Source organism: Leptonychotes weddellii, chromosome 4, assembly GCF_054177405.1.
Source record: "Leptonychotes weddellii isolate Sample4059 chromosome 4, ASM5417740v2, whole genome shotgun sequence".
NCBI classification, from domain to species: Eukaryota; Metazoa; Chordata; class Mammalia; order Carnivora; family Phocidae; genus Leptonychotes; species Leptonychotes weddellii.
In genome coordinates, this window is record NC_138372.1 from 162,930,328 (window position 1) to 162,952,936 (window position 22,609).

Below are 22,609 nucleotides of genomic sequence, written 5' to 3' on the forward strand. Positions count from 1 at the left end.
CATTTCAAGTCTGGAAGAGTTTGTTCAGAAGCGTTTTAAAAGAGTCTGCAGAACAAAAACTTATAGAAGAATACTGTGGAAGAATCAGCAGCTAAAGCTACCAATGCAATGTTTACTGAATAATTAAAGGAGGTGACTCATGGAAAGGTTTGCCCAACGAAGCAGATTCTATTATCATCAAACACGGGTTTTTTGATTTGTTTTTTGGAGGAGGTTGATTCTAACATGTTTTATTTCCTACGCTTTAAAATGTATTAATGTCATAATTTTGTGTTCCATTAATTTCTTGTTGGCTAATGATTGATGTTATATTTTCAGATGTTAATGTTGGTAAGGTATGTGTTTACACTACTTAAATATGAAAACTTAACTGAGTTTTCCTCCTTTTGTTTAACTGAACTAGTGTGATGAATGCAAATATTTCCCCCACCTTCCTGGCCTATCCTTGAGGACATGGAAACACTATTTAGTAGCTACTGAGCCCAGTTCTATTTTATTAAGCCATATTAATATCAAACATGAAGGAAAAGATACAACTGAGGGGACTAAACAGGGACACGTGCAGCTGAGGGGAGCAGAGGGAGAGGTTGCTGATGTTAGGGTAATGAGAACTGGCCCCTTCTTCCTGCAGTGTCTCAGGGAGGCAGCAGGACCTCTGGGACACGTGGCTGCACCGTTGGGTGGAGCAACACTGTCCACTGGAACTTTCTGCAATGAAGGAAATGTTCTGTGCAGTCCAACATGGGGTTCCCAAACATCTGTCAGCATACCTGAGCTACTAAAGGTTTACTTTTATTTAAATTTAAGTAATTTTAGCTAACCAAGCCAGAGAGGTGGGAACATGGTTATGGTGAGCCCCAAATGTATGTGTGGGCTGCCTGATTCCTCTTCAGGGTGAGGGACTTCCATTCACACCAGTTACCCCTAATTCATCTGTGGTCCTTGACTATATGGCCTTTACAGTTCTGGAAGTCTCTGTCCCTTCCTCAACTTCCCAAGGGTAGCTGGGACCTGGTACCCTGATGGGAGTGTGAGAACTTGGGGCCTGGCTCCCAAACTCTCTGATCACTGATCTTGCTCCTGGCTCAGTTCTTCCCTCCCCCTCACAGGCAGCTGTCCTGAGGGCACGCCCTCACAGACATGGTGCATGCTCCTCTCCATCTCAGATCTGTTCCCAGGGAGCAGTGGCACCTTTGCATTTTTTTTTTTATTTTTGAATATTTTAATTACATTAAATGAGGCCAATGTTAGTTAAAAAATCATTAAATTGTCAATTTTAAGAAAAAAGCTCTTGAGCCAAAAGTACAAATTTTGTATTGCTTTGCGTTGTAAATGCACTAACAAGAATGGGAGCATATGCATAATTAGAATCTTAAAACACCCCGTTTCTAACACTGTTATTTGTCACATAATAAGCTCAGACAAAGATTCACTGTGTTTATGGAAATGCAAATAGAATCACAAATTTGGAACTTTTCTTCACAGAGAATTTGCTGTGCACCAGAATCTAAATGTGTTTCTTATTTTTAAAAGATATTTTCAGCTTATTTAGTTCCAAAGATTCTTTTAAGTTTAAAAGTTAGGAGGAACTAAGAAATCAGTAAGAAAAATATTGACCCCAACATTCATATTAACACCAAAATTCATCTTAACACCAATATTTATATTAACAGCAGGTAAAACACTTCTGATGAGATCTGATTTTCTCCAGCAGAAGATCGCAGGTTCAGGTCCTGAAAAACTGCCGGTTGTTTTCCTCCTGTACTTACAATGCTAGCATTGCTCTTCTTCTAAGAAGTGATGTTCATCAACACTAAACATCTTAATCATTTGTACTAAGTATGTTTAGGGATGACTGATAGATAAGCTGTAAGGGCCAAAATATGTTCAATAAATTAGATCACGGGGAATAATGGTTTCCTGAATCCATAGAAAGAAATGTAATCAGCTTCCTGAAAATTCAATTGTGGGACAGGCACAAAGGTACAAATTAACGTTTTAATGATGTGATATTACTTTAATTCTCATAGAGTCATGCAATTTCATGCAGTTGAAAGTTGAGAGTGAACATGGAGGTAGTAACCACGTCCCTTTTTCTATAGAAGGCAAATGTCCCTTCTAAGGCTTTCCTGGCAGATGACTTTCCAGCTTTTGCTGAAATCCTACCCTGGGATGGAGTCTCATGACTTCCTGGGGCAGCACCCGGCACTGAGACAATCTCCCTCTACTTTTATTTTATTTTATTTTATTTATTAAAGAAAGGCAGACTGCCACATGGAGTACCTCATTTAGCTGTGTCTGGAGTCTTGGAAACTTGACTACCCTATGTTCTCCTACAAATGGACCTTGAGTTTGTTTGGAGGACCTTGAGTAAATAGCGCAGCTATTCCTATACCCTTGACAGAAGAACAGTCCTCCTCTAACAGGGAGGGTCATCCTCTTCCACTGAGCATGCAGCTTTGGGAGGGACGCACATGGAACAGTGAGGGAGGAAGGGGACACCCGCCTGGCCAGCCAGATCAGCCCAATCAACCCTGGCAATCAATGGGGTGACAGATGTCCTAGTCAGATCACCCTCACATCCTATTTTATTTTTTTTTAGTGTAACTTATTTTTTTGTTTCAAGTTTTTATTTAAATTCCAGTTAGTTAACATATAGTATAATATTGGTTTCAGGAATAGAATTCAGTGATTCATCACTTACATACAACACCCAGGGCTCATCCCCACAAGTGCCCTCCTTAATGCCCATCCTCCATCTAGTCCATCCCCCCCTCCAGCAACCCGCAATTTGTTCTTCATAGCAAGAGTCTGTTCTACCATTTGCCTCTCTCTTTTTTTCCCTATGTTCATCTGTTTCATTTCTTAAACTCCACATATGAGTGAAATCATATGGTATTTGTCTTTCTCTGACTGACTTACTTCGCTTAGCATCACACGCTCTAGTTCCATCCACATTGTTGCAAATGGCAAGATTTCATTCTTTTTCACGGTTGAGGAATATTCCATGATTGTCGTGGCTTTTTCCTTGTACCTCTACTTTAACAAAATGTTATGATTGTTTTCCCAACTATAGAAATCACTAAGACAAATAAACCCAGACTGGGCGTGCTGGGTAAAATTCAATAAACAGACACAAGGGAGAGAGACCCAGCTCTCGATCCTTGTCTTCAGGTTGAACAATAGAAATTACCAATACCTGACTATTTTTGCCCTACAAAACAGTGATTTCACATGGTTCAACTTGTTATTTATATGAGGCTGAAGACGAATGAGCAGTCACTCCACTACAGATGAAGACTTGCTATAATGATAAATTAAAAGAGCACATGGACAAAGAACAAGGAATATAACTAGAAATAATTATTGAGGAACAAAATATAAAACAATCAACCTTTTAATTTTTTCTTGTGAATTTACCCTGTCTTCTTAAATTATAGTCTTCAGCAAAATCAGAAGTAAATTTCTCTTTTCTTGGATTTTCACTTTGTACCATAATGTCACCTATTACCTCCATTAAATCTTCTCAAGGAATATTTACTGAGCATCTACTATGTGCCAAACATAGGAGTAAGTGGTAGATATGGAATGATAGATTGAAAAATTATCCCTGATCATCTCAGGAGAGATAAAGACATATAAGCAATTAAAATACACTGGAGAAAGTGCAACTGATAGATACATGCATATACTAGTATGGAAGCCCAGGGAAGGGAGGGCTGTATCCTGGTGGCATGGGGAAGGCTTCCTGGAGGACGTGAGGTTTGATATGAATTTTAAAGAATAAGCAGGAGTTTGCCAGAAGATGGAGATTATGTGGGAATGAAGAACATTCCAGGGAGAGAAAGAAAGCCTAAACAAAGACAGGAAGGTAAATGACCACATAAACTAGACAGAATATTGGGCAGATAATAGCTGGAAACAAGGGTGAAGAACCAGGCAGAGATCAGGTCTCAGAAGACTTTATTTTAAAGTGTTTGAACTTTGCACAAGAGGTGATGGGAATCTCTGCATTTTTTTTTTCCTCTCAGCAAAACAGCAATATTCTCAATGTACTTTTATTTTCATTAGTCAAAGTGTGTGATGTGAACAAAATGTTTAAGTCCAGGGGAGTGGTAGTTTTTGAAAGAAAGTGTTTCTTTCATCATGAGGTAAAAATATACTCTTTTTTTTTTTTTTTTTACTATTACAGTTATATTGCTTCCTCCTCACCCCAAACTTTATTCTGAAAGTACTAATGACATGCAATTTTGTTGGGAACTGTGTAAACGTGTGTTCTGGTCATCAAACTTATTGTCAGAATACTGACATGTAAATTACTGGCTGACTGATCTGTTCTTCTGAGCTCCTGTTTGCCTGTCAGCTCCAGATGTGTGTACATTTCTCTAGCTTCCCACTGTCCGCCATGAAGGAGGTTTTAGACTCTGCATTCAGGATCACTGAGCACTTCTACACCCTCTTAGAAGGCATCATTTGCATGAAGCACAATCCATTACTCACAATTTCCCCTGCGTGGGAGAATAGGAAAGTTCAAATGGAGATTGGCCCTTAAAAGAATTTAATGTTAATAATTGACTTTCACACTCTTCAGGCGAGGCTTCTGTGGTATTTTCATGAGGATGTGATACGGAATCCAAACCCACAATACAGGTGCTGAGCCTGTTTGCTGTTCTATGCACGCGTTGCCCTGTTTCTGCTCTATAGAGTCCTGGAATATGGACCTTCCAGTTTTCATTGCCCAGCTTCCCATGTCACGTGGCTTCCAGCTGGGTGTGGCGAATGGGAAGCACTGGAGGGAAGCTGGCGGACTAAGAAAGAGGCTCCAGATGCCTCTCCCACAGTCCCTATTTGCGAGAACAACTTCTCCAGCAGTGGTAGAGTCTACTCTGTGGCTGCCCAAGAGGTCGCTGCAGGTCTGGTTTCTTCCAGGTGACACTAGTGCATGGTTTCCGCCAACACCACCTCCTCCCTCTGCCCTGGGAGAAGAGGTAGCCACCTGATGTTCTAGGTTTCTGGGTGGTCTTACTCCCCCTTCTTTGGCATCCTAGATCTTCTATTACCCATGTAATACATTTCCTGATTTACTCCTATAAGGTACATTGCTGTATAAATCTCCTGTGTACATTTTCAGTACTTAAGTGTTTCCTGATTTTTCATTAGACCCTTAACTGATTTCCTCCATGTTTCTCACACCTCTGGGTACTTGTTACAACACACATTTCCACAACATCTAATTAGAATCTGCGGATAGTGGTCTAGGAATCTAGTTTTTGACAAGCTCTCTCCAGGTGATTCTTAGGATCAGGCAAGTTTTGAAAACAGACTTACTGATCCCACAGATTTGAGGCTTTTTTGGATGCGATTCATTTAAACAAGCCACATCTATGGGATATGATAGGGAAAGACAGCTATTGGTAGGTTTTAAGCATAAGAATAAAATGATCTGATTTATGTTTTAAAAAGGTCACTTTGGCTTTTATATGAGGAAGGAATCAAGAGGTGGAAAGCACAAAAGTAGGGAAACAAAAAGAGGCCTGTTTGAGGTGGTCCAGCTGGGAGATGACACCGGCATGGACAAGGGTGAGGCGGGGAGACAGAGGTGAGTAACAGAATTCAGGATATGGTTGGGTAGTAGTGCTGACCAGGTGGACATGCGAGGGGAAGAGGTAAGTCAAGGATGTCTTCAAATCTTTGACTTGGACAACTAAGTATGTGATGGTGCCATTTTCTAGGACAGGGACAACTATGGGGGGAGCAAGTCTGCACAAAGAAATTAGGGGTTCATTTGGCCATTTGAAATTAGTCATGCTGGTTTTTTTAATTTTTTAAAAATTTTTTTTTAAAGATTTTATTTATTTATTTGACAGAGAGAGAGAGATAGCGAGAGCAGGAACACAAGGAGGGGGAACGGGAGAGGGAGAAGCAGGCTTCCTGCCGAGCAGGGAGCCCGACGCGGGACTCGATCCCAGGACCCTGGGATCATGACCCGAGCCGAAGGCAGACGCTCAACGACTGAGCCACCCAGGCGCCCCCTAGTCATGCTGATTTATGCATTCATTTTGGCTTATCAATTGACAGGTACGTATAAACAGTCTTTGATTCAAAACCTATACAGCTTGCTAATGTTTACATTTTTTATTTTCCAAATAATAATTATATTTTTTGTTTCCTTTGAAGTTTAATAGCACTTTAGGACAGTATTTTGAATTTCTCAATTTATTTATTGGTTTACTCTGTAATTTATGCTTAATATTATTTTTAATGATTAGTAATTAAATGTAATTTCTATGATTTCCTTTTGGAAATGAAAATGAAGTTTTCATAAGGTTTTGTCTACTATGAACTTTTAAAATTATCTTAACTATATTGTTCAAAAAATAAGTGGTCTCACTTTTTGTTGGTCATATTTATCAAAGACACAAATTGGTCATAAATTGGGAGCCACACTTGTGGTGAGCACAGCATAATGTACAAACTCGTCAAATCTCTAAGCTGTACACCGGAAACTGATGTAACATTATGTGTTAACTATACTCAAAAAAAGTTCAAGGTATATATTTGGTGGCTGTGAAAGTGTTCGTATGTTTGTTCTCCCCACTCCCAACTTCCCTATTTTCATGTTTTAATCTAAGTTTTAAAATTCACACAGCTTTCTTTTTATATCATCTTCATTATTTTTTCCAAGGAAAATAACTTCCTGACCCATTTTGAAACCTCATTCAAAATGATGACAACTGTTCCTATAAGACCACTGAAATCCTGGAGAAAGATGACAGCGTCTCAGTAGCAGAGGACTAATGGGTGAGGGGGTAATGGGGGTAATGAGGACTGGGAAATGAGAAGCCTTCCCTAGGTTTTCAGTTGAAGCAACATTACAGAAGGCACACCAGACTCAATCCGGATCCCCTTAGAAGAAATCCCCGGGATGCCTAATGCAGTGCAAATCTTCCTTTTGTTTTGCATTTCTAAGAACTTACCAGAACACGCAGTAGGTGCTCCCTAAAATATATGGAATGTCTGAATGGATGGATGGATGAATAGATGGATGGCAACTATAGAACTAATAGAACTAATAGAAAAGACCGCTAGAGACTCCTGTTCCTGTCTCATGTCTACAGTTGGGGAAGAGGCAGGAGTTCTATGAGAGCTGCAGCTTCGTGCATGCTGGGCCCTGTTGGTGCTGGGTCTAATTGGAGGAAAAGGCATTTGGGGAGCCTTAGGAGCTCCCATAGTTATAACTATGACACTAGTCTCTGAGCTGGTAACAGAATTTCAAATTTAAGCAGAAGGGAAGATAAGCTAGTTAAGAAGAATCTGAGCCTGTTTGAAACTGAGACTCAGGAACTGGGGCGAGGGCAGAGCTGGGTCTGCAGGAGGTCACGGTCAGTGGATTCAGCAGGGAGGAGACAGGAAGAGGGCCCTAGGAGACCCACTTCATTTTTTGTCTCTTTCATATTAATTCACATGGTGCTTTATTCGTAATAAGTGCTTAATAAATCTTTGATGAATTCAATAAATATTTTAATTGATTAATTAATAATTCAGTAATTGTCTAAAGTTTTTCATAATTTGGCAGAAAGTTTTCTGAGTTCTAGTGCCTTACTTCCACGTGTGGCAACAGACACATGCTAAATACTTCCCTCATCTGATACGAATAACTTCCATATAATTTATTTATGGGTGTAGCATGTCTTTTCTCTATCAGCATTGTGCTTAAGTATATGCATGCAATGTCTTCACCCACGCCTCATAAGCAATTTCTGAACTGCCTAAGTCCATTAGATACCAACCCGTGGTGATGGGAGCCACTTGTCTGATCTGGAGGGGAGGGGAGTTAAGTCCAGTTACTGAGTGAGCAGTACTTAGCGACAAGGCCCAGCCCTACGACTGAAATAGACCTCTACCATTCCTACATCAACTACAGAGGATTTGGGTCACCTGCAAATCCTCCACCTTCTTACATATTTCTGGTGTTTATTTTATTAATTAGCCACAATTCTGGTATTAAACATTTGAAAATGTGAGGTTCAATCTCCCAAAAAAGAATATTATTAATATAAAACTTTAGAATATATAATTTCTAATTTTCCTCTAGCATTAGAGGAAGTTTACATATATATCCAAATTCATTGTTGATATTCTAATAACTTGATTATTTCTCTACTGTGCTCTGATTGACTTTACTAAGAGAAGCATGTAATTCACTGAGTCTAATAAAAAAGATTTCTTGAAAGAAAACAAGATCTTTTTTCTATTTAAAGAAAGATGATCAATCCACAGTATTAGAAAATAGATAAATTACCAGAGGCATATTATTTAAAAATCTTTGAACAGATGAAAATACCTGTATAAGTTAAACATTTTTGAACTATATTCTATCTCAAACAAAGACATACCTGGCAGCAAAAAAAGTAAAAAGAAATTAAATTTGGGGAGAAATGATCAGAAAAATAAGAAGGATAAGAATACTGGCTTTGATTCCAAAGACACTCAAGTAACCTGAGGAAAATTTTAGAAGGTGCAATTACTGACATTTATATGTAAAATCAATATGACAGTTGCATAAGACAGTTACATGGCTTTGAAATAAAAGTAGAATAAATCTAACTATCAAATGGTTCCTCCAAAATTCTTTTATACTTGTTAATGCAATCTTATCTGACAGCTCCCCATGGATGATCATCTTCACACAACAGCCTAAAATGAAAATGATATTTTATTAAGTTAGGACAAACATCAAGGATGATAATGATGTTTCAAAAGAAAAGAAAATATCCTTTTACAATCTTGCTAGAGATAGTCTCAGTGGGAAATATCCTCCATTGACATGAAAGAGTTCATGGTTATTCTTGCCAGCAGTAGTTCAGAATGCTGGGGCATTTATACCACCCCCTTCCGCCCACCCTCATCATGGGGCACAGCCATCAACCAAAGGTTCTCAGTGTTGGTGTAGTACTACCCTAGTTCCATTCCCCCCCTTAGGGAGAGTTATACTGAGGTGTGTGTTTTGCAATTTCTCCTAGAGCTTTCCCACTGGGGTAACTAGTTCGATAGAGCACTCTCTATTGGCTACCTTCCTTTCCCTACTTCCTGACCACAGTCCCTTACCACCCAGGTAAACTGCTGCACTCACATCCCTATATTAGGTTCCACTTCTGGGAGATCTCATATTAAATAGTGTTTTACAATCTGTGTCTCACAGTTTAATATCTACAATAACTGTGGCACTCACAAGGTTCCCCTCAAGGAAGAAAAGCAGCAATCTGGCATAACCAGATTCCAGAACACTGGTGGGGTTTGTACTGGATCCCATTCAGGTCTCCGTGTGTGCCTAATTTATCTCTGACTGCATGCTTGATACTTATTTTATACACACACACACACACACACACCTAATTTATCTTTGCGTGCTTGATACTTATTTTATACACACACACACACACACACACACACACACACATATCCAGGCCTGGTACTCATCTGAGACCACCTTCACTCAAGTTCAAGGCTCAGTTTTAGGGCCATTTCAATAGCCACTGGGATAGGCTGCTAGATCTTCTGAGGATTGGCTAGCTTCTTATTCACTTTACTCCTAGGTTATAGTCCTTCAGAGTCTCAACCCAAAGTGGGTGTGGTTTACTGGAGTCCCCACAAATGGACCTGGACTTTTTTCTTCTCACCCCTGTGTGGCAATTGAAAGCCATTCCTTTTGGATGAGTGGACAGTAACTATACATTATCATATTAGGTATTATACTATTAAGATGTTTAAAATACGTGGTCCATCTTCCTAAATTTTGCTCAGCGTGATTATTGTTCCTGATTACCTTGTTGGCAATCAGCAGATGATGTAGCTCTAGATGTCATTTAAAGTCACGAGCTGAGACGAAATTAACATAGGGAATGAGTATATGTAGAGAAGAGAAGGGGTCCCAGAAATGAAGGATTGACATGCCAACTTTCCGAGGCCAGAGTATGAGAAAGAACCCACAAAGTAGCAGCCCATGGCAGAGGACATCCAGTGAGCAGGAGGATCTAGTGACTTAGGAAGAGAACCAAATGAAAGCAGTGTATCTAATGCCAAGTGAACAAGTGTTTACAAATGGAGGACCAATTGTGGTGTAAAACACTTCTGAAAGGACAAATCAGAAGATGATGGCTGACCACTGGGTTTAGTAATATGGAGGTGACTGGAAGACCTCAAAGAGATGTTTCCATGGAAGGGGGTAGGGGGGATGATTGCCTAGTTGGAGTTGGTTTTAGACATTACGAGGAAGGAATTGAAGCAGCAAATACATGTCTGTTACATGAGTTTTGCTGTAAAGCAGATGAGGGCACTAACTAGAGGGGGATGCTTTTCTTTTGTACTGTTTTGCTCTAAAGAAGGAAGATGTGTTAGCATGTTTTCTAACGTGAGATGCAGAAAGGAGAAGTTCAATGAACAAGTAGAGAGAAGAGAAATTCGTCAGAGAGAAAGAAGAAGGTCTTTCAAGAGCCTGTGGAAATGGGATCCCACACATATTTGGAGAGTTTGGATAGATCACAGACAGCTGGTTCACTGAATCAGGCAGGCCAAGGAGGCCAAGCAAGGGAAGATGTGATGGTTGGAGTATATGGAAATGATCTTTTTTTGCTCCTGTTTTTTCCATGCTGGAAATTTGAGAAATGAGCTAAGGATAAGAAATAATGTTCTGAAGAAGTAGAAGTATGAATGGAACAGGAAAACCTAGCAAGATGAGCAGGGAGCCCTCACTACAGACCCACTTGAACTTAATAATCAGAGAATAAAAGTGAGTTTATATTGAATATATCATAAGTATATTTGGGTAGAGAGAAAGTGCTGAGAACTACATGTCCAACTAATAAAGGGAAGGGAGTCTGAGGCTGTGTCTTAGGATTGTCATCTGTAATGTTGACCTTAATATGTGACCTTCACCTCCAGGGCTCAATACAGCAGAATCAAGGAAGATGTTCACCAACTGAAGCTGTAAATATAATTTGCTGTTCAGTTCAGATAGCAACTTCCTTAATCTCAGTTAATTATTCTGAAAGAACACCCAAAGGAAATCATGAAGCGTATTCTTGGAGTGTTCCTGTAACTTGTCAATTGAGAGTCTAGATGGGAGTTTAATTTAATGACTTGAAGCAAGCTTCTCAGTGAATACAAAATTTCAGTTAAATCTTGTTAAGCTGGACTGTAATGAGATCATATGCCAAATATTCCAAGGCTGATAGTGGTAAGATTGTTTATGTACGTATAACTTAGTTTGACCACACATTTAAGAAAACATACTGAAGACCAAGCATAAACTCATAGAAAATGTGATGGGGAATAATTCCACTCAAAATAGGATGAGAACCATACGTATGGTACCTATAAATAAACCTCAGAAAATACGTAGCAGGTCTGGAGAGAAAACTACCAAGGGAAAAAAAAAAAAACTTCTGAGGGACATAAAATAAGAATAATAAATGGAAAAACATACATTATTGAAAGCACAGTTTTGATTATGTAAATATATGAATTCATTCCCATAACAATCTATAAATTCAATGAAATCTCAATAATAAAAAAATGTTGAAGGAACACAATTAATGCAACAACATTAGTCACTAGTAACAATGAATAACACGAATTAATAAACAGGAATGCAGTGTGTGTTATGTCCCAAGATCTTCTAACGTATGCAAAGGTACATATACTGATTTACATAATCTTCAAAATAACTTTTTGTGGTATGAATTACTATTAATATCATTTTATGGACAGGGAATCTGAGGCATCGAAGGATTAATAATTTGCCCAAAGCCATACAACTGCTGAGTGGAAGTACCAGGATTTAACCTGGGTTCTCTGGCTCCAGAGCCCCTTCCCTTAATCATTTCCCCTCCTTCTAAATTGCAATGACGACAAAAATCCCAACAGCATTTTTGGAAGCAGAATTAGAGAAATTTATTATTATTTTTTAAGATTGATTTTTTTTAATTTACTTATTTTAGAAAGACAGAGAAAGCAAGCATGTGCAAGCAGGGGAGGAGCAGAGGGAGAGGGAGAGAAAGAGAATCTCCATCAAACTCCCTGCTGAGCATGGAGCCTGATGTGGGGCTCAATCCTACAACCCTGAGATCATGACCTGAGCTGAAATCAAGAGCCGGACGCTCAAGTGACTGAGCCATCCAGGCACCCTGAAATTATTTTAAAGTTAAGCTGGAATAATATGCATGGAAAAATAATTAGGAAATGGTTGAGGGAGAGAATAATCAGGGAGGAGATTCATGTTCCAAATATTAAAATGTATTTTTTTAAGATTTTTTATTTATTTGAGCAAGAGTGAGAGAGTGAGCGTGAGAGAGACAGAGAGAGAGAACAGTGGGGGAGGGTGGGGCAGAGGGAGAGGGAGAAGCAAGCTCCCTGCTGAGCAGGGAGACCAACATGGGGCTCCATCCCAGGACTCTGGGATTACGACCTGAGCCGAAGGCAGATGCTTAACCAACTGAGCCACCCAGGTGCCCCTAAAATGTATTTTAAAGATACATTCAAGGTATTTACTCATTAAACAAAAACTTACTGAACCTCTTCTCTTTGCCAGGTTCTGCTTTAGGTGCCAGTGATGGAGTACTGACAAGAACAGACAAAAAGCCCTGTTCCCATGAAGTTTAAATTGTTGTTGAGGGAAACAGACAAAGAAATAGACAAATTATAGACTGTTATAGGTCGTGATACATTCTATGAAGAAAAATACAGCAGTAGGAGTAATAGAGAATGCTGGGGTAGAGGAGGGGATGCTTTCTAAATATGGGGGTCAGAAAAGACCCCATTGATAAGATGGCACTTGAACAGAAACATGGAAAAGTTGAGAGAGCAAACCATGAGGGTGTCTGGGGGAAAGGCATTCCAACAGAGGGGACAATGAGTGCAAAGATCCTGGAGTAGAAGGATGCTTGCCATATTTGTAAAATAGCAAGAAAGCCAATGTGGCTGGAATGATTGGAAGGTAAAATAGTAGAAGATGATGTCAGAGGGACAATAGCAGGGGCAGGTTATCAGGGCATTTTGCCTCTAACTCTGAATGAAATGGGAAATGTGACTTGGTCTGACTTACATATATTATAAGATGATCATTCTGGCTGCTGTGTTGGAAAAGGAATTACTAACTCTTCTCCAAAAACGAGTGAGTTCCTGGTGGATAGATGACACCCAGGGGCCATGTTTCCTGACTGGATACATCTAATGTGGTAAGAGGCTATGCGCACTAGAATTGAGATTCTCTCTACCACTCCCCAAAGCTAAGACAAGTGAATAAAAGTGTCAGCAGCTAGAAAGAAATGCCACCAGACAGTGGAAAGGACGGAGAAAAACCTCATGAAACAGAATGTTTCCTACTCCGCTGTTACCTGGGCAGTTGATCTTCTATTGCCTGATGCCACCCTTCTGAGAGAGCCAGAGTACATCCTCATCCACTATCCCACTCATCACTGCTAACCGAGACATCGGCCCTTGAAGTCATGGTGGAGGAGGTAGAGTCAGGGATGGCATTCTGGGAGACACGGTACCCACAAGTTAGATTATAAAATGGTGGGTGGAGACAGAGGAAGTTTAGCAGCATGCTAGGGGCTATGATATTTGTGTATTAATTACATCAATCCACAGGATATGGACTCAGTGGCAGATGTTGGAAAGCATCTGGAGTTGTAGATAGCATGAGGGGAAAGCCTCTTGGAAATGTGGAGCTGAGCTGGGAGAACCCTCTGGCATATCAGCAGCAGAAAATGTTGCCATGACCCCTGTGACAGGGGGCAGACTCAGTGAAACTTGCCTAATAGCCCCCGGTCTGCATGGATCCAGCCTCATTTAGGAGTAAGAAAAGAGAAAAAAAACCATCAATCTGACATCTATGACCAAATGCTGAGGGAAGTGTCTAATAAATATTTTAGCACTTTGTATATAAATGTATATTCAATTATAAATGTTACGTCCTTGGAATATGTATACGAAGCTCACCCTTGAATTTCCACAAATAAATATAATATAATCAGCACAGCACAGACTCAATCAAATAGGTCAGCTCTTCGCAGTATTCTTTACAAACATTATCACAAAAGGGAAGAGCTAAATATCAAATCTGATCTTTTCATTAATTCATCTGAATATTAAAAACTACTGAAGGGCCACAGTAGATATTTCTGGAAGTACTAGGTTATCAATATGTTAAGTATTGACAACGCTACTTTATGAATGAATCAAAATTGTACCCAAGTGTTTACCTGATTTTTATAAGATGCTTTAAAATTCCAAGATGCTGCCTCAGTAATTATATATTGCAGGCCAGACTCAGACAATTCTACAGTAAGTGAGAAGCCTGGACATATAAATAGCTCAGTGGATTGAACTTCAGTACTTCGAAAGTCTCTATCATTAGGAATTATGAAGATGTTAATTTTCAGTAATACATACTTTTAATAATAAGCATAAGTAAAATTAGAGTTTTGGTTTTTTAACTTTTGCTGATTTTTAAGAAAAAGTTTATGTTCTTTGAACTTTAGAGTCCTTGCAATTATCTAATTCATGAATGAAAACCAACTAATTTGGGGCAAGAAATTATTCTCCAGAAGTTGTTTTCACTATCTTTTAGTTTTAGGTGCGCAATTTAGTGATTCAATAGTTAAAATCCTAGAGGAGAACACAGGCAGGAGCCTCTGACATTGGCCGTAACAACTTCTTACTAGATGCGTCTCCTGAGGCAAGGGAAACAACAGTAAAAATAAACTATTGGGACTACAGCAAAATAAAAAGCCTCTGCACTGCGAAGGAAATCATCAACAAAACTTAAAGGCAACCTATGGAATGGGAAAAGATATTTGCAAATGCCATACCCAATAAAGAGTTCCCAAAATATATTTTAAAAAACCCCGTAAAACTCAACACCCCCAAAACAAACACTCCAGTTAAAAAATAGGCAGAAGACAAGAACAGACATTTCTCCAAAGAGGACATCCAGATGGCCAACAGACACATGAAAAGATGCTCATCATCACTTACCCTCAGGGAAATGCAAATCAAAACTACAATGAGATATTACCTCACACCTGACAGGATGATTAAAGTCAACAGCACAGGAAACAACAGGTGTTGGCGAGGATGTGGAGAAACCCAAGAGGGTTCCCCTATCTATCTTTTAAAAGTGATAATGATAGAGATATATAAAGGAATGATAAGAGGAAATCATTTAATAATTAATAATTTAAAAGAAATAATGACAGAGATAACATCAATGTTACTTTAGCATAGTAGTCTAAAACCTCAAAAATATGTACCTCAAAGGGAAAATGTTATTCATAGTTTATTATCGAGGAAAAAAAAAGTAGAACCATTCTGAGGCCCTCTATGTAAATGATCTCATCTTCAACCACGCACTTCTAGAATACTTTTTCTTTAATGAGCCATTTTTTATACTTTTCATGTGTATTTAACATGACAAATTTAGACAGATACAAAAACAAAAAGGATAATGGAAATAGAATGCTATATGTATTTAAAAGATTCATGAGCAGGGACAGAGGAGGCTTTCTCATCAATCGCCTGGCACCCTGCAGAAGGTGCATAAATCATAGATCTTGATTTTCTTTTAGGAAATAACAGTTATCATTTAATCTTTGGTGTTTTAGTTAGAATAGAAGTTTCAAAAAAAAGAGATTGCTGATCACAGTGTCATACAAATGTGTCAATCAAAGTACTGGGGTAATTAAGTTATCTCTTCGATTCCCCTATAGGCTATTCTAATTAGCATACAAGCACTTTCTTAATTCGTTGTAGTCACCAAGGACAATGTGATTCTAACAGCTGTGTTTGTTATTTTACTGCCTGACAGCAAATTTTATTTGCTGTTTTATTGACTTGGAATAAAAATACATAATTGATTACCCATAATCAATCTGTTACAAATCTGGCTATGGGAAAAGGGTTAATAAGTCATTATAGAAACTTACTGGTTAATCAAGTTCATTCTCAGTGACAGACACTCCTGTCCCCATTCTCCTGTTCTTCTGCAAGAGCACAGCCCCACTTGACCGGCTTCTCTACTCTTCCCCTTTGAAACCTGAGTGACTGGGCAAAGCTGACCCCACCCCAGCTCATGAGATGAGACAACAGTAACCAAAATAAAATGATAGAAACCAAAGTACTACCATCTCTTTGGCCAGAGACTGGTTTCATTGCGCAAGGTTAAGCTAATCAAGACTTACTGGGCGTTTCAGCTAAATTGGCTAAATAGTCCAGAGGAACTTTCATTCCACAGTGATGGGAAAGCTCCTTTCTCTGCGTCTTTCCCTGACTCTCTGTTTGTCTATCTTCATGCAAGGCAAGGACAAGAAAGCATGCCACCCCAGTGGCCGCCCGTGCGCCTCTCAGGAAGGAAGCCAGCTAACATATTGGAAAGGCCCTGACCCTCCCCTGTCTGAGCCCTTCCTACCTTCTCATGTCTTGTTATAAGAGATGAAACACTTCTTTATGGTTAAAAGTACTGATCCCCATGTAATAGGCATGCTGGTGGTGACTGCCCCACTTGGAAGAACGATGGGACTTACACACCTCAACTCCCCGCAACACTCTGGCTGCAGAGGCAAGGACCACGGGGAGATCGATGGCAGGATGAGGCCCCACAGGTCCCAACTGCATCCTAGTCTCAGCTCTCTGTTCTCACAGGTCCCGGTTCTCCTGCCTGTGCTGGGGTGAGTAGATTTTCTGGTTCTCTCAACCAAAAGAAGTCATCATTAGCCCTGATAGGTCAAGTTCCTTCAGGAACCAACACACCCAGACTTGAAATTGATCCAAGGAACCTTGCCTACCTTGGGCATGCAGATCACCAAATGCCCTGTCGTCTGAGATCGTTTGGCAGAGCTGCTGTCAGGCTTGACTTCTGCAGGAAGGACAAGCTGGAATGGCTGAAAATAAACAGGAAGTATCCCAGAAAGGGAGTGCATGTCACGTGAGAGGGTTACTTCAAGGTGTATTTTCATTACCAGTTCAAGATTCACCATTCCATTTTTAAAAACATGCTTAGACTTAGTAGAAAAAAAAAATGTCTGGGCTATGCTTGATATGCATGAACTATTTTACCTATTTTAGTGAATGGACTAAAGAACAGTCAAAATCACAAACAGTGAAACAGTCATTGGTCCATTTATGTTAACATGGCTAATAATAAAGAATTTATAGATAAAACTTCTTGTCATAAACCATCAACATACTTCCACTTTAAAGCCTTCACATGACTCCTATGAGTGCTCATAATCAGCAAAAAAATACTATTTCAGGGGTGCCTGGGTGGCTCAGTCGGTTAAGCATCCGACTCTTGATTTCAGCTCAGATCATGATCTAGGGTTGTGAGATCGAACCCACACTGGGCTCTGTGCTGGGTGTGGAGCCTGCCTAAGATTCTCTCTCTCCCTCTCCCTCTGCCCCTCCCCCTGTTGCATTTTCTCTCTCTCTCTTAAAAAAAATACTATTTCAAAAATAATAAAATTACAGTTGCTATGAATGAAATGATTGACAATTTAAAGGGGGGTATATTATTATTATTATTTTTTTTTTTTAAAGATTTTATTTATTTTTTAGAGAGCGAGCGAGAGAGAAACAGCATGAGAGGGGAGAGGGTCAGAGGGAGAAGCAGGCTCCCCGCCGAGCCGGGAGCCCGATGTGGGACTCGATCCCAGGACCCCGGGATCATGACCTGAGCCGAAGGCAGACGCTCAACCATCTGAGCCACCCAGGCGCCCCAAAGGGGGGTATATTATTTAAATCTAAGTTCAAGCATAGGCTATCATACATATAATCACCTTATCAGATCTGAAAGAAGTACTAACAATAGACACAAGTTAAAAATGCTAATTTTATGGAGCTACACAGTGGTTAGTCAACAGCCAATCTTGCTGTATACCACTCCCACTGTGTAAAATCATGTGTCTAAAAAATAGCTCTCTGATTGGGCTTCTTTTCTTCTCTTTTCATATTATGTTGACAATTTTTGAGGCAACCTAGCTTAGTTTGAGGCTTGGCTTTTGAAACCGTAACAGTCTACCGCATTATGCTCACCTTTCCTTTGACCATGACTCGGACATAAGTTGGCTGCACATCAACATTGATTAAAGAGGTGTCCATATACCTGCAACGTGAAACATACCAAATCTTACCATTTTCAGAAACATTAAGTTAAAAGAAGTGCAAATAAAAACTACCATTTCCGGAACCATTTGAAATGAAAGAAGCTTCCAATTTCCATGCTCAACAGGTCTTAAGAAATCTGTCTTACATTAATCCCTAAACCAAAGGAAATTCAATATATCAGCAATTTCATTTTTAGACCCACAAGTACTCTTGGCATTGATTGCCCCTAACCTAAAAATATCTGCGGCCTGAAACGCCAGAGGTTTGCGAAAAACAGCTTGCCATGTTCTTTCATGAATATTTTATTTTAAGCTCCTGCGCCTGACGTGAATAGCCAGGAAAGCTGAATCCACGACGCTTAGGGCCTGCAACCAGCAGCTCCTGCTTCCCGAGCCGCTCTCCCTCCCCTGCAGCTGTTCCGCAGCTGCCGCCATGACATCCTGCTCAGCTTCTCCCTGCTTCTCCCTGTAAAGCCCCCTCCTGCTGAACAAGCAAAGCCTTCCATTTATGGCAGTGACCCCAGGATCAGGGGGTAACAGTTCTCCTTGACCTGAGGAACAAACGAAAGAGTTAGGCTTCATCTCACTTGTTTAGACGAATTATCAGACGTTGTAGAGGTGTACATTTAACAATATTGATCGCGACATTAGCAAATGCAGGGATGATTCAAAAGTCACACACATTAAGGCAGGGAGGATGATACCAGGGCTATGAGCATGGGCTTCAGTCACAAGGACTGTGAGGAAGGGTCTCCACCCCCTCCTGCTCCTCGGACCACGTTCCTCAACTGCTCTAAGCCTCAGGTTCTTCATCTACAAAAGAGGATGTGAAGTGCCTATCCCTTAAGATTGCTGTGAAGACACATGCAGAGTGTCTAGTCCAGAGTCGGGGTGAACACAGCATCGTTCTATTTTATGTAATAAAAATTCTTGTAAGAATAAAAAGTGTAGGCAAGTTTTCCTAAAACCTCATGCTGAATAGCTACGGCATTAATGGATCACATCTTCTTGTCCATGTGTACGGTCTCCTAAAGCGTTCATCTGCCCCCATGTCCAAGGTCTTGGCCTGTGCTGGTCCTCTGCCTGAAACAGCCTTCTGCTGGTTCTCTGCAGAGCTCACTGCTTCTCACCCTTCAACTGTCAGCTCATGTCAGCAGCTTCCCTGACCATCCCCACACTGCCGACCACCAGACTGTGCACGCCATTGGTCTCCACCCCTGAACTCTGGCCCTTCCTGGACAGCACGCTTCTCCCTTTGTAATTACTTATTAGATGCCTGCCTGTTTATTGTCTGTCTCACCACAGGGCCATAAGCTCTAGGACAGCAGAGACTGTAATCTGAACATGCCCGTTACAGTCTCCCCGTGCCTGATACATAGTAGGTATTCTGTAGATATTTGCTGGATAAAGACAGGAAGTATATATGAATGAATGAATGAATGAACTTAATTTTCGTACATCCACATGCCAATGAAGCTAACAAGGAATTTTAGAGTCATTAGTGCAGACAGAATCATGGGAAGGGAAGGATTTTACTACCTAGACAGGAGAAATCTCACCACTCCTTGAAAAAGTACATGGTAGGAGGATGGGGAAAGTTTTCATTTGAGGACTGAACGTGAAGGAGCCAAGAGAGCTACAAAGAGAAAGGGGTACACATTCATTAAACTCCAGGAATTTGGCCTAAACATGGAAAGGAGGACTTAAAAGTATGAAACTGAATGTTTAATGAAACACAGCAGAAGGGAGCTTGGGTTGCTGCAGGGACAGAGGACATGGGATCAGCTGGAGAAGAGCTAGAAGCCTTTTAAAGGCAGTGGGCTGGCAGCATGGGGGCAGAAGATTTAACAGGAGGCGTAACGGGGTGGCTCGGCACGAGGAGGAAGGTACACACTAAGAACTAGTCCTTCCTCACAAGAGCCAAAGGTGGAAACAACCCAATGTCATGTACTGATGAACGGATGAACAGAAATGTGGCCCAGCCATACAATGGAATATTACTCGGCCACAAACAGGAAGGGAATTCTGACTCGCTACAACACAGACGAACTCTGAAGATGTGACCCAGAGGTATGCGTGATTCCACTTCTATGACGTATGGGGAATTGGCAAATCTATAGAGACAGAAGGCAGATTTGCAGTTGCCAGGGGCAAGGGAAATGAGGAATGAGTACTTAATGGGTATGGGGTTTCCTTTTTGCCCCGATGAAAATGTCCTGGGGCTCTGTGCTGGCAAGGCTGCCCGGGCCTGGTGAAGTCACTGAGGGCCACTGAATCTCCACTTGAAATGGCTGACAGGGTGAATTTTAAGTGATGTGTATTTTACCACAATTAAAAAAACAAAGAGTTGGCCCTTGGCCTGTGAGTATTTATTTTGACAAGACTTACCCTCCAAAATTTACTCCCTTCTAGATAATTTCAGGATGACAAACCCTCATACTCCACTGGGTTTACTGGGAGATTAGATAAGATAGAGCACACAAAAAAGGCCTTCAAAAGAGAAAGGACTTTATTATCATTCAGGCTTGTAAATGTCCTCTGACTCCCATTACTGGTATTCATTCATTCATTCACTCAGGCATTCATTCATTCCTGAGCTCACAGAGCTCCAGGTGCTAGGCGCTGGTGTGGGTGCTGGAGAGACGAGGAAGAAGGAACAAACAAAACAAAGTTCCTGCCTTGCCCACACGTTTTTAGAAATACAAGTAAATGTATGGTTGGTCGGGTAGAAATCAAAAAGCAGGAGAGGTGGAAGGAAGGGCTGGAGCAGAGATATGCGCTTAGACGGGAGGCTGGGCAGAGAGGCCTCTATAATAAAGTGACCTCTGCCCAGAGGCCCGCAGGAGAGGAGGCAGCAAGCCACGTGGAGCCTAGCATGACTGTGGCACAGGCAGACGGATACGTGGGTGCAAAGTCCTGAGGCACTGGGGGTCCCAAGGGACTGGAGAATTAGAAAGACCCCATAGGTGGTCACTGAAGTCAGAGGCATGAAGGGCAGTGAGCCAAAACCTAGAAATCCTGAAGGAATGAGGCAGGGTAGGACACAGCGGGGGAAAGAGTGTCTGCTGGAGATAAAGAAGCTGCAGGCTACACCCCTGGGTCTCTAAGGTGGGACTGGAAGGCGGCGGGCACCATCTGATGCTTACTATTACATCAAAGTTTTAGAAAAAAGAGAGAGACAGTAAAAAGTACAGTGGTAGTAGTGAGAGCTGAGGGGGAAGCAGTAAAGCTCTGAGAATTATTTAAATTCTGCCTTAGAAGAAGAGATCGCAGAGTTCTTAGCCCTGGGACTGTGGGTTTATTTACTTCTGCCTTTGTTTTAATTTTCATGCTTTTTCAAATTACAGTACATTTTCAGTCTTAAAAAAAAGGACGCCTTCATTTGGCAAACCAAATACCATTTCAAAATACTTCAGAGCTCAAGAGATGGCACTGAGAACAAAAACAGAAAGAAATGACATTAAATAAATCCATAATGAAATGTCTTTACCTATAGACAGCAAGGTCCAGGATGATCTGGTTACGTTTTTCATCATCTTTCAAGGAGAAGTCAAGTCTAAGGAATAATCCATTTGGGGAAAAAAAAGACGATGTCTTTAGCAATACTGTACAGATAACTCATCCCATTATCAAAAGTAAACTTGGTAATAATTATATAATAATATCCAATGACAAACTTATTTTGGTAGGTGGACAATAAAATGTCTACATTTTTTAAAAAATTCAACAGAAATCTACAATATATTCATAAATTATTTGTTTACATTGTTAACATGTGAGAATCCTAAGGTAAATAACATACAGAAAATTAGCATTGGTGCAGATATAGAGACATCTGGTGGTTAAAGCTTCCTTTTCTATTTCATTCAAGTTTGCTAGAAGCAAACTAAAACACTGGACTTATTTATGGGGAAGTAAATGTTTTATTTGCTTCCCTGTATCCAGGATTCTATCCCTTTGGTTTTTTTGTTTTTGTTTTTTTAGATTTTATTTATTTTAAAGGTAGAGAAAGAGAGAGAAAGCGAGAGCATGAGCGAGTGAGCACAAGCAGGGAGAGGAGCAGAGGGAGAGGGAAAGCAGACTCCATGCTGAGTACAGAGCCCAATGCGCATTCCCATCCCACGACCCTGAGATCATGACCTGAGCGGAAATCAAAAGTCAGACGCTTAACTGACTGAGTCACCCAGGTGCCCCTATCCCTTCTGTTTTAAATAGTCTTGTCTTCCTTCTTTCTCCTTGCAATCTTTCTTTTTCTCCTTTTGTTGTTGACCTTTGCATCACCCTGGAAAATGCTGAGACACTGCCCGTATCTATCACCTCCATACAGATGATGAAACAAAGGTTCAGAAAGGTTGACTCAGCTGGGAAAGAGGCCATATGAGCCTGGAGAGGCAGGATTTCAAAGTCCTACATCTGGGGTGCCTGGGTGGCTCAGTTAGTTAAGCATC

At 40.5% G+C, this 22,609-nt stretch overlaps 1 protein-coding gene across 2 annotated transcripts in view; it reads right to left on the reverse strand.

Annotated features, from left to right (window-relative positions):
• Positions 1-22,609, reverse strand: part of DNAAF11 (dynein axonemal assembly factor 11) — a 51,969-nt gene that overhangs the window by 10,111 nt on the left and 19,249 nt on the right. For both annotated transcript variants that reach the window (XM_081816563.1, XM_081816564.1), the window contains exons 6-8: positions 21,652-21,717; positions 18,091-18,160; positions 16,845-16,940 (exon numbers count right to left, since the gene is read on the reverse strand). In XM_081816563.1, the coding sequence (XP_081672689.1) occupies positions 16,845-16,940; positions 18,091-18,160; positions 21,652-21,717 (232 nt within the window). The remainder of the gene's footprint in view (positions 1-16,844; positions 16,941-18,090; positions 18,161-21,651; positions 21,718-22,609) is intronic.